Source organism: Nelumbo nucifera, chromosome 1, assembly GCF_055504915.1.
Source record: "Nelumbo nucifera cultivar China Antique chromosome 1, China Antique-T2T, whole genome shotgun sequence".
Classification (NCBI taxonomy): Eukaryota; Viridiplantae; Streptophyta; class Magnoliopsida; order Proteales; family Nelumbonaceae; genus Nelumbo; species Nelumbo nucifera.
The window spans coordinates 212,272,091-212,284,156 of NC_142649.1; the positions used below are offsets into that span (position 1 = coordinate 212,272,091).

At 38.5% G+C, this 12,066-nt stretch overlaps 1 protein-coding gene across 8 annotated transcripts; it reads right to left on the reverse strand.

Annotated features, from left to right (window-relative positions):
• Nucleotides 1-315: 315 nt before the first annotated feature.
• On the reverse strand, nucleotides 316-10,104 carry LOC104604793 (uncharacterized). 8 transcript variants are annotated; one of them, XM_088896104.1, is made up of 7 exons: nucleotides 9,645-10,104; nucleotides 9,282-9,429; nucleotides 8,978-9,203; nucleotides 5,145-5,339; nucleotides 3,773-3,802; nucleotides 2,548-3,657; nucleotides 316-1,066 (listed from the first exon to the last, which is right to left on the reverse strand). In XM_088896104.1, exons 2-7 carry the CDS (start codon nucleotides 9,410-9,412, stop codon nucleotides 515-517), a joined length of 2,244 nt encoding a protein of 747 aa, XP_088752230.1. In that variant the 5' UTR covers nucleotides 9,413-9,429; nucleotides 9,645-10,104; the 3' UTR covers nucleotides 316-514. The 8 variants fall into 8 exon arrangements, with proteins under 8 accessions (XP_088752230.1, XP_088752228.1, XP_010267629.1 ...); XM_088896102.1 differs by having other exon boundaries at nucleotides 8,978-9,429; nucleotides 9,676-10,104; XM_010269327.3 differs by having other exon boundaries at nucleotides 8,978-9,429.
• Nucleotides 10,105-12,066: the final 1,962 nt, after the last annotated feature.

The following is a 12,066-nucleotide window of genomic DNA, read 5'->3' on the forward strand; positions in this document are numbered from 1 at the left end:
TCGCCACGTAAACACCGTAAAAGTGTGTTGACTTGTCCATTTTTACTGCACCATCTCAAGTTATGTAAAACTAACCTTTCGAGGAAACATCGGTTCAGACTTCAGAGGATGCATTTCATTTCATTTCATCTTATATGATGCCTAATGGCAACTAATGGCATTTATACAACAATTGTAATTTGTAACATTATACTTCATGCCTAAAGCCCTAAACCATTTTTTTTTAACATTTTCAATGTTTAAAATTAAGTACAAATGTACCTCCACAATGCCTGATGGGCATCGATAAAGGTGGCATTGAATTTGAAATTGATATGAGTGGATGATATAGGGTAGGGCTAGATTTATATTATTGAAGCGGTACCTGTATGGCTGTGTATGAGATGAGATCATGAGAAGGCATATAATAACAATAACAACAGCAAAAGATAAAAATTAATTAAAAGAAGACCAAGAAGGAAAATGAAAAGAAAGAAAAGGTGAGGAGGGAATGGATCAACACAACAGAAATTCTTCACAAATTCCGCTCTATGAACTCCCAAATCCTCTGTTCCATATAAATACGGTCTCTTAGGGGGCGGGGCATGTGGCGTTCATCAGGAAAAACCAGAAGCTCATAGGGTTTTGCAGCTGCAACAATTGCATTTATGAGCCTTGCAGTGTGCCGGAAATGTACATTCTCATCCATCATTCCGTGCACAAGTAACAACCTCCCTCTCATCTTGTGCACATGGTGCATCACCGAGCTATACTCGTAACACGCAGCATTCTCCCAGGGCAACCCCATGTACTTCTCTGTGTAAAACGTATCGTACCCATCCCATGCTGTCACAGGGGCGCCACACACTGCACATCCGAATGTGTCGGGGAACCTGGCCAAAGCCATGGCCGAGAGGTACCCTCCGTAGCTCCACCCATATAAGCCAATACGCCCTGCTTTCGCAAGCCCTTGTTTTACCAGCCACTCCGCTCCACAAAGCTGATCTTCGGCATCAATGCGCCCAAAGTTGTGTTTCATATGGCTCTCAAACTTGATTCCACGTCGAGCACTCCCTCTGTTATCCAACTGTAAAAGTAAAACCAAAACCAATTCTGTTAACAAATAATATTTTAGAAATGCTACAACAAGGCATTTCTCACTACAATAACTTCGATGAGGAGCCCTCCCTTCAATTGCCATTTGCCACACGTATGGAGGATCTGGACCCACAACCAAATAGGTCTCACCTGAATGATCAATTGTCCAAAAAATCAAAAATATATATATATATATATTAGATCATTTTCAGCTTCTCAGTTATTGTTCTTTTTTTCTTGGAATTCAAATAATAGCTATCAACCGTTGGATACTCTGTCTTAACTTTCTAATCCAACAAATTTAACTAGGATCATTTGACTGTGCTGCTGCTTAACTTGTTGAAAATATCGCTTAGTGCAGGGCCCATCTGATTGTGTGGTCTGATCTTCATTTCTGTCCATTGGTTCTATCCTCTAAGCAAGGCATGGCCTAGGCCACTAAAAAAAAGGTTGTGAAAACATTTGGATGGTTATAAAAGATTGCTAATCAAGCCATAAAAGGCTAATAACAAGAGAATACCATGAACTAAGTACTTTATCTGCATTGGAAAAGCAATTAAATATCAAAGCCATCCAAATAAGACCCAATACTCTAGGCCTAGACAGTACAAGTCAGTGGTATCAAATAAAAATCTGATCCCTAATATTCAGCCCCTTTTTATCAGTAACCTAATATTCAGCCCCTTCTATCTCACCCCGTGTGTTCAATGTTCCTTGGGAGAAATCCAAATAATGTGTACTCTCTACAATCATAGTTGTCAAGCAAGGTGTCTCGCCTAGGTTTTATGGCACCTAATTGGTGTTGCCTTGCCCCATGACTTGTGCTTTAAATAGGGTGGCCAATTTTAGGTGTAGTTTGTGCTAATCATATCATATTTTGTATGAAGAACCATATTATAGGTTCAGTAATGTAGTAATTTATTCACTACGATAGGGCTTCAACTTGTGGTCTACATCACGGTATTCTACTATAAATACTTTTGTTCATAGGCTATGTAGTCTTACTGCAGTTGTACTATTAATGTTTGATACTTGCATGTCAGATCATTTGTAAAAGTTTATAGTTTCTATTCAACTAAGGAAACAAACTGATTCATAAAATAACTAAAGAAACAAGTTAGAATGAACTGAGTTTCTCTAATGAAAAAATCCACACCTAGAGGTGCTCCATAAAAGATGCATTTTAAACGATAATATAATAACATAAGATATATTGTGTGATGCGAGTCAATAGGCCAATAAACTCCTACGCAATAACTAATAACATAAGATATATTGTGTGACTGCTGTCTAGAGTACTGCCAATGCAATTGGGATTTTGGAAGTTTTTCCGCCTTATAACCCAAGCAGGACACTGGCAAACAGTTGGTAAATATTCAAAAACCAAGGGTGAAATAATAGAACATTCAAGCTGTCTTTACAAAGAAAACTAGAAACCTAGTTTTAAGATACACCTGTGAAAATACTCACCTTCCATACTAAGATGCCCTTACTCCGGAAATACTGAGCTCTCATATCCACTGTATTCATCCAGGAGTCGCAAACAAGCTGGACATTGGGCCCACCATACACACTGATCAAGGTTTTGTACGGTGGAGGTCCAAATCTATCTGCATCAGGCTTGTATAAGGCTCCATATAAGATGGTCCCATCATTAGCAGGTATCTGGACAATCTCTGGCGGTTGAAGTTGGAGCTTTTTTGATCGTGAAGTGGTGGATGGCTGCTCATATAGAGGCATTATTAAGCTTCCATCATGCAATGAACAAAGCAATACCCTAGGTGGAGAGCTCAAAGAATCATGAACATCAACAAACCTCTGCAACTGATGATCAAGCACAACTATATGCCTCCCTTTGCCATGAGTCAACCTCCGTGGTGCATCTAATGGGTACCTCCTATCAGGGAACAGGCTTGTGCAATACAAATTAGATTCCAAAGGTCCATCCACAGTTCCAGTAAAATACACAAGTCCTGCAGCTTCATTCACACCAGCAATTTGCTCAACCATCCAGTCACCCTCAGTGAGAGGTCCCAAGCAATCTCCATTAATGTCATGAAGATAAAGATGCCGAAAACCTGTTTTCTCACTTGCCCATATAAATCCCCCAGAGAAATGATCCACTCCCTTGTCCACAGGTGTAAAACAGTCATGAAAATTAATCCATGGATCTCCTTTTTCTACCAATATAACGTTTCTCTGGCCTGTGTTAATATCAAACTTCAGGATTTTCAGTATGGAATGGGACCTATTCAAAACCTGAACGATGAGAATATTTCTAGGCATCCAATTGACTCTGGCCAAATATTCTTCATCTTTGATGGACTGATCTTTTTCTCCACAAAGAATGTCCATCCAAGTAATTGGACCCCCAGAAGCAGAAACAACTCCAAGCCGGACTTTGACATTTGATGCTCCTGCAAATGGATAAGCATGGTCTTCCTGAGCATCTGAACCAACTGAACTCTTACCCTGATGCATGATTCTGAAAAGGGGTATTTCAGATGAATCAACTTCAGTGAATGCAATGTATTTGCTGTCCGGTGACCACCAGAATCCATTCTTTCGATCCATCTCTTCCTAGAGTAAGAAAATATTGAGAATCTGAGAAAACTTTTGCCCAGAAAAACTACATACATAAACACGGAAAGAGAGGATATATATTATCATGAGAGAGAAAGAGAGAGAGTCTCACCTGGGCTATATATTCAGCAAGACCATGACTCTGAAATAACAAGAAAAGAAAAACAAAAGTGAGATTCAAAAATACTATCAAAAGGTTGCTTCTGAGCTAAGTAATTTAATTTCTCTGAAATCCAATGATATCCACCTTACATGCACATCAAAAAGAACATAAAATGCAGCAAGGGTCATTCCATTGTGGAGCCCATAAAACATAAATTTACAAAACTAACACCATAAACTAGCATCTTTCTACTAAATCCTTGTTTGAAATGTGGCCCTTGTGACTTAAAGGTCCATAACAGTTCAAGCCCATAAGCATTCTTCCACCATATTATGGAGGTATATTGTATATGGTTTGTTAGGAGATTCCCAAATTTTCTAACTAACAATAAGGTGGTTTTTGGAAATCTGAACCATTGACAATTTTGTCTGAAACTAATTAGATAAGTCCACCGTATTATGGAGGTATATTGTATATGGTTTGTTGGGAGGTTCCCAAATTTTCTACCTAACAATAAGGTGGTTTTTGGAAGTCTGAACCATTGACAATTTTGTCTGAAACTAATTAGATAAGTGGTTATCCCCCTTTTTAGTCCATTTTCTTACACATCAGATAGACCCACTTACATACGAAATTTTACTCTGATAAGTGATTGAATCATCAATATTCTATACAGGTGTTTTTGCTCTTTCAACATTTTAGAACTTTCTCATATCCATGCTCAAAGAGAGGAAAGTGTAATTGCCACTCGAACCCAAGGTTCAAAGTATCGATACGTATCGGCCTGTATCAGCCGATACGTATCGTGCCGATGGCTTCTCAATACCGATACGCCCCTCCAGGGGTTGTATCGGGTCAGACCATGGTTCAGAGGGTAGTCAAGCCTTAAACCGACCCCTCTGAACCGGTTTTGAAAAATAAATAAATAAAACTTAAAAAAAAAGTACCAACGTACCAGCTTGTGTCGATACTTTGAACCTTGCTCGAGCCAACAAATCTAGCATGATAGTCTAATCATACTTTAGACAGATCCCATTAAAGACATAAAAAAAGCTCTTGTCCTAATAAGATTTTATCAGACCTCAGAGGTATTAGACTTCAGATTTACAAATACCACCTAAGAGAAATACTGAATAAGATCCCAAAATTGTTTTTTATCAAGCCAGATCACAAAAATAAAGAAAAAACTAAAGCAAAGGTCCACTACTAAAGCAGTCTAGTTGATCTTATGTAACCAAAGTATGGTAAAGTATAACTGAACACAACATCGATACAAAAATATGAATATCATCATTTTGTCACTTGAAACAATGATAACAGTAGCGAATAAATAAATAAATAAAGACTAAACAAAGTGATGTCCAAGAAAAATAAAGCTCACCAGAGCATTTCCCTCAGCTCCAAATGTTAATTGTTTCTCTGTGCCGTACAACAGGTTGAAAACATGAAGCTCATTGTTTCTTACATAGGCAAGCATATTTCCATCTGGAGAGAGAGATGGATCAATGATATGTGAGCATGGTGTGCTAGGCAACTTAAGCTCTGGCTTAGAACAAGAAAGATCCTGGAAATAGATCTGACAGTAGAGAATCCAAGTCACTCAAAGTTCAATACAGTATAAATATAAAGGGAAAGAGTGAACACGTTCAGATTCAAACTGATAGCAGTAGTCCTAAGCAAGAAAACGACAAGTTTAGTGAAGCAATTGTGTAGTAAGAACCAATTGCATTGTCAGAGCATCACATAATTAAAGAGAACCATCTGGATTAAAAACAACAAACAAAAAAGTAAAGGGATAAGACAAAAGAGCTTCAACTTCCAAAAGTATGAATCTGAACACCAAACATGTTATTTTCAAATCATAGACATAAAATGCAACTAAAATCGATAGGCAAAAGTTGAGAATAAGCAGCATGATCATTGGTTTTGGGCCATGCAGTTATCACAAAAATTGGTAAAGGAATAAATTTTGATAACTTGAACATAAAAATTTCAACAAATTAAACAAGCTTTAATAAAAACTATAAAAAACAATCTTAGAGAGACAGAAAGAAAACATGATTCTTTTACTCAAATTATAGATTATACAAATTAAAGGCCCATAGTTTAGCAATGGATATGGCACTGAAATGGAATGGTGGAACAGGATTCATGTTAGGACAAGGCATAGATGATGATGATGATGATGATAGAAATGCTTTCACTTCTCATGGCAATACGTTGTACTGATAAACACTATTAAGAGTTCAAGACAGATAAACACTAGTTTAAGGAATATAAGTACACCGGAATCAATATACAATTAATTCGTTACATAAATTATAGTATTAGATTGTAGTTTTATTGAAGTAGGAAAGATTTATTGTATTAACTTTCTGAAACATGGGTATTAGTGAGAGCCTTAGCATTTTCATATCATTTACAAATAACATGTCCTTGTAGCATCTTAATGAGTGAATGAAAAGAAAATGTTAGTAATCCAGAGAACGAAAGACCTAATGCAACATTGCCTACCTAAATGCATCCAAATATGAATAAAACATTAATAGTTAAGAGAAAAATTGTTTATGTACTACACTAATTGTTCTATACATATCCACATATTCATCACAATTCAAATCTTCTTCCATGGTTCTTTCCCAATAGCATCTCCTAGGTTTTCTCTACTACAAGAGACAATTCCAGGAGAGACTAATAAAGTTCAAGAACTCTAGCATTTTTCTTGTCCTGGTCCCATTCCCCAGACCCTGGGCTACGGTCAGTAATTACAACAAAAGAGGATAGAAATGTGGTGGGGAAACAGAACATGCAATGATGTGAAGACCACACAATACCAAGATAGAGACCTATGACTATGAGGTTGCAGTGCATAGCAAACCCATACACCAGAAAATCAAGCTTTAGGGAAGAAGAACCATTTAGTTGGGGGATAGTGCGTAGAAGCAAGAAACTAGGAGGGTTGGGAGTAGGCAACTTGAGATCAAAAAACATGACCTTATAAGGAAAGTGGCTTCAGAGGCTTCCATTGGACCAAGACAAGTGGCATGGGGTGGGTATGGAGTATTGCATGCTAATGGCTGGGATGCTGGGGTAAATGCAAAAGCAACATTAGCTTCCTGTCTGAAGCAATTCCAGGTTTCCTCTCTTGTTTCTTATGATTCATACCGATACCGTATGATTTTTATGCTCGGGGCAACTTTTTGTTTTGGGGATATCTCTGGTGGGGTAATGTTCCTTTGAAAGACTAATATCCTTATCTTTGCAGAAATTCTTGAGATTCTTGCTTTGACTAAGTTGCTGACGAAGTCAAACCTGACTTTTCTAAGCCTGACTTTATCATTTGGTGCCTTCCTCCTAGAGACTATTTTCTTGTGCGTGTGCTGTTTGCCTTCTTTGTAATGCTAGTGATGAGACTAGCATTACAAGACTTTACCATTGATGGCATCAATTAAGGCTGGCAATGGGGGCTTCATCCTCCACATACAAGGCTGCAGTCAAGGCTAGCTGGACTTCTACAGCACAATTTATAAAGCTGAACTATGATGGATGAAACAGGGGTAACCCTGGTCAGTCAGGAATTGGAGAGAGGGGGCCTTTAGAATGAAAGTGGAGACATCTTAGCCTTATTTTCAGGACCAGGTTACAGGAACTCTATTAGGGAAGAGCTGTTGGCAGCCTTCAAGGGCTGAACCCATTAAAGGATCTAAATTTCACACATCTGATAATTTAAGGGGATTCCAAAGTGGTTGTGGGCTGGCTGCAAAATGGGGACAGGGTTCTGTGGCTATTTAGTAATGTTATTAAGGAGATAAAAGAATTAATGTATAATTAGTTCAGTTGGGTTCATAGCCATTCCTTCATTCCTTAGAAAAGCAGGGGGTGGACAGGGTGGAATTATTTTGGGGAATTGGGGGAATCACTTGATGTACTTATGCTCTCTATGCCTTCCCAATCTCTGGGATGAAGACAATAACACAAAAAATGGAAAAGAGCAACATACACTAAGGCAACATTAGTTTCACTGTAAAAGAAAAAATAAAATTTTCAGTCTGTAAAGTCTCTGTTTTATGGCCCTTCTACATGGAAACAAACACAGAGGCATTTCTCAAGCAATTTGCAGGCATTTCATTATGTATTTCTACAATGTATCCCAACTGCCTCCCTGGTGTTTTAGAACTTGTCCTTGCATGCTTGCATGCATTTGCCATTTTATAAGAAACCACATCATTGTCATACGCTAGGAAATTATTGTTATACTTACAGTTGGAAACATCTGTCTGTAAAGTACATTGAGATCTTCTAAGGCATAATGCTGCCCTGCTTGCTGACCTAATCTTGTGTATAAAATCAATTAGTGCCAAAATGATTCCACTAAGACAACTTTTGCACATATTAATTGATCCACCACCCTTTGAAATTTATGCTTTCAGTCTTCTACCTTCTATGACGACGATTGATAAATAACACTACTTCTGCATGGTTTCTATGTGCATATAAACTTCAAGAAGCATTTTTCTAAAGAGAATTAGACAAAGCTGTAGGTCAAACCTCCTCTATATAAATGGGATGTGTTTTGGGCAATTGGTGATTGACAAAGCAATGGAGGAAACAAAACATAGAACGTGAACCCTATGAGGTGACCCAACCATCAAATCTATCACATTCTATTGCATGGTCTGATAAAATAACGCACTTAGTTCAGGAAAAGAACAGAATACTTGTAGCCAAGGAACCGGGTTTCAAATTTTAAAGGAGCCAATAAGTTAAATCCAACAGTGAAGAATCAGAGAAATGTAATTTAATATCTTGCTAGACTTGGGACCATAGTCGTTTCACTTTCGGTAATGATGGATGCACCATGCACGTATAAATAATATCAAAAGGTTTCTTAAACGCTGCCTCAATTCGGAGGTTATGACAGTCATACGAGTGTATTAGAAGATTACAAGGGAGTAACTGATTTATCGGTTGGGTCGATCCAATTGAATCTGTTCCACCATGCATATACAAGAGCCAGGGAAGATAGACAGATTTATCCCTTCGCTGCAAGTACACCACTTTGAAGGGAAGGTTTTATACGTTAGCTACTGCAGTACCAAAACGAGCACAATTGCCTCCGTATGTAATAAAAGTCAAATGTTGGAAGATTGAAGACTTCTATTCAAATTGAAACAATTCAATTACATAATGAACATCAAAGATTAGAGAACGAACCCCAGTTGGCAAAGGCACCATGATCGTTTTCTTCTTGGAGATAGACTTGACCCATTCGTATCGTGTGACCCCTAATCCGCGCTCCCTCAGTCTCTCCCTCCTCAACTTCTCTTCTGGGGATATGTTACTCTCATCGAGCCCTCCGTCGGGAGGACTAAAAAACAGTTCTCGTTTACAGGTCCTTAGGTCGAAAGCGAAAACCCTCCTATTCAAAGTGCCATCGGGGCTGAATAGATAAGTAATCAAACTATCATCGGGACTAAAAGTGATGGAAGAAGGAGCAACATAGCCTGGCAACGGATACTGGACAATCTCTTCGACAGGGAACAGGAAGCAATCATCATGGGTCTGGGCGACTGAGTTATCAGTTAAAGTCATATCGGAGGGGAATGATCGAACACGTTTCAAATTCTTCTTGTTCGTCTTCGATTGCATTACACAGAAAGAGAAACCTGGAATGACGACAAGACAGCACAAAATCACACAAAATCGTTAGTGAAAAAACAGAGCTATAACAGGGCTGGAGTGAATGACTGCTGGTGATAAGGCATAGAACGTAGTATGTAAAAGTTTACTGGTCTAAGACGATAGACAATGTAAATATGCTGAGAGGAGAATAATAAAAATGGGAAACAGATCGCATTCCAAAGGACAAAAGTTACTTCACTTGCTAAGAAACTCTCTGCATAGGTTCTAACTTCTAAGAGAAATTGAAAACCATCAAGGTAGCCGATCTCCAAAGTAGTAGGATCGAGAACCCTAGGAGTGCAGAATGGTTGGACGTGATTGATAAAAATCAAACATGTCAACCAAAACAGGAGATTATCAGAATTTTGTCGGAATCAGAATATCTTGAAGAACTCGAAATGATGGATCACGAAGAGGTAAATATCTGTATCCGAAACGAAATGTGGTTTATTCGTCGAAATAATCGCTGTGGCTGTGAAATCAAACTCAAAAGTATCAAATAATCGCTGTGGCTGTGAAATCAAACTCAAAAGTATCAAACAGGGATTAGCCGATGGATGTGGAGAAGATCTAGGTTCGCAGTTCTTCCACAGTTCCACCACAATTCTTCGGTTCGGACCTACCAAAAACATAATGCGGGAAACGAAATTGGAATTTTGCCACCGAAGACTTTTGTATTCTTCTATCTGTTTTATTTAAGTGCTACGGTGCTACCACGCCTACGTGACATATGTCCCGTACACTCGGATCAGAACCTTTCTATTTCTGCATATTCGATTCAGAGAATCAGGATTAATGATGAAGAAAGATTCCGATCCCATTGTAGATAGATTGTAACTAGATAGGACCTGTAGATCATCGATGTCGTTGGTACCTCAGGGGACCGGCAGTGTCCTATCACACAAAAGGCCCCTGCTTTCTGTCGGTAAAAGACAAAATGGACCAACCATTAACGAAAATCCCTAGGCTGTTCTGTTCTGGGACCATCAAACGGAGGTCGTCTCTCGCATCTCAACCATTCAAACAGCATCTTGGGACGTTGAATTAGAATTTATTTATTTATTTAAAAAAGCAAGTAACCACAAACCTGTGGACATGTCCGTTTTGGCCTGAGAGATATTTTTTTCGTTTTGGCCCTTGAGAGAATTGACACGTAGCGATTACGGAACATTTTATTTTGTGGTACTGGCACCATGTTATCACTTTGGCGCTCCAAAGAGACGTGATCGGACATCGGAGGGAAAGTCTAGTTGACCGTTTATGTTCAAGTTGCGTGGACCGTGTGGTTTTTCTGGAGACAGGTGTCAGCTCCGTTTTCCACACTTTCCATTAATTTAAACTTAAAATGTTGCTCATTCGACACGTGTACGTGATAAAGTAATCAAATACATTTTTTCGCGCGGTTGTGCCTGTGCGAATTGTAGGAGTGCAACCTGGGCGGCCCAACCCGAGTCCGGACCGATCCAGTCCAACACCTCGAGGCTCGAGCATTTTTATTTTTGGGCTGGCCCGGGCCTAGCCTTTAGGTAGCTCAATCCGAGCCTAGCCCAACTAGTTATACATATATATGTACACGTATTTACACTGGGCCTAATAGGCTCACTTGATCCCATTAACCAACTCGTGCCTAGCATGGCCCCCAGTTCAAATCCAAGTATTTCAACTCTCAATTTGGGTTGGGCCCTGGTTGAAAATTTTGGCTAGGACCTTAGGCCTAATATTTAGGATTGGGCTTGGGTTAGATCTTAAACTCTTCCAGCTCACCCAACTTGCACTCCTAGTGAATTGGTTACATCTTGGTCGGGTCAAATCCGAATCCACCTGATCGAATCTAAACTTTTTTGTTTTTTTATGATTTTTTTTATAAATATATCTGAACTCTTTGGTTGGACTTGAATTTAGCTAGGCATCGTTCCCAAGGCTGTTGGGATGAGGCTTTGCATAGTATAAGCACAATTGAGTTCATGATTACATGGATATGTATGTATGTATTTACATATATAATCACATACATGTATATTACCATTTTTTTTAGTGCAAAACATAAGAAGACTTAAATCCTAAGGCCAAGTATAGACATTGTGGCTTATCCAAACTATCCATCAAATGTGGGATCTGTGGATAGGCCACGTGTTCAATTCCATTGTCCACATATATAGCTTGTTAACTTAACAAATGACCACTAATATATAGCTTGTTAACTTAACGAGTTTTTTTTTCTTTTTTTGTGTTTTTTTTTTAAGCCCGCAGGCAATTCCATTCATCAGTAGACAATATATAGCAAGAACACGTTACACAGGTTATTTTGTTTTGGCCCTAGGCAAAAGGATCAAAATATCGACATATATCATATCCATATCGGTGCATCTAGATATGCTTAAATATACCAACATAAAAAGCTTTTTAAAAACTTTAGTCTTTAAAATAGTCCTTGAGACCCTCTAATGCCTATAAAATTAATTTGGATGAAAGAATTGTTTTGCAAGGTTTGGCTTTCTATACTTGATCTTCCATTCTAGGTATGGCTGTCAATGAATCGGTTTTGGACAGATTGGACATAAAAGATATTGAATTGTCCAGACTTAATGGTCCAAAGTATTTATTGGATTGGATTGAACTCG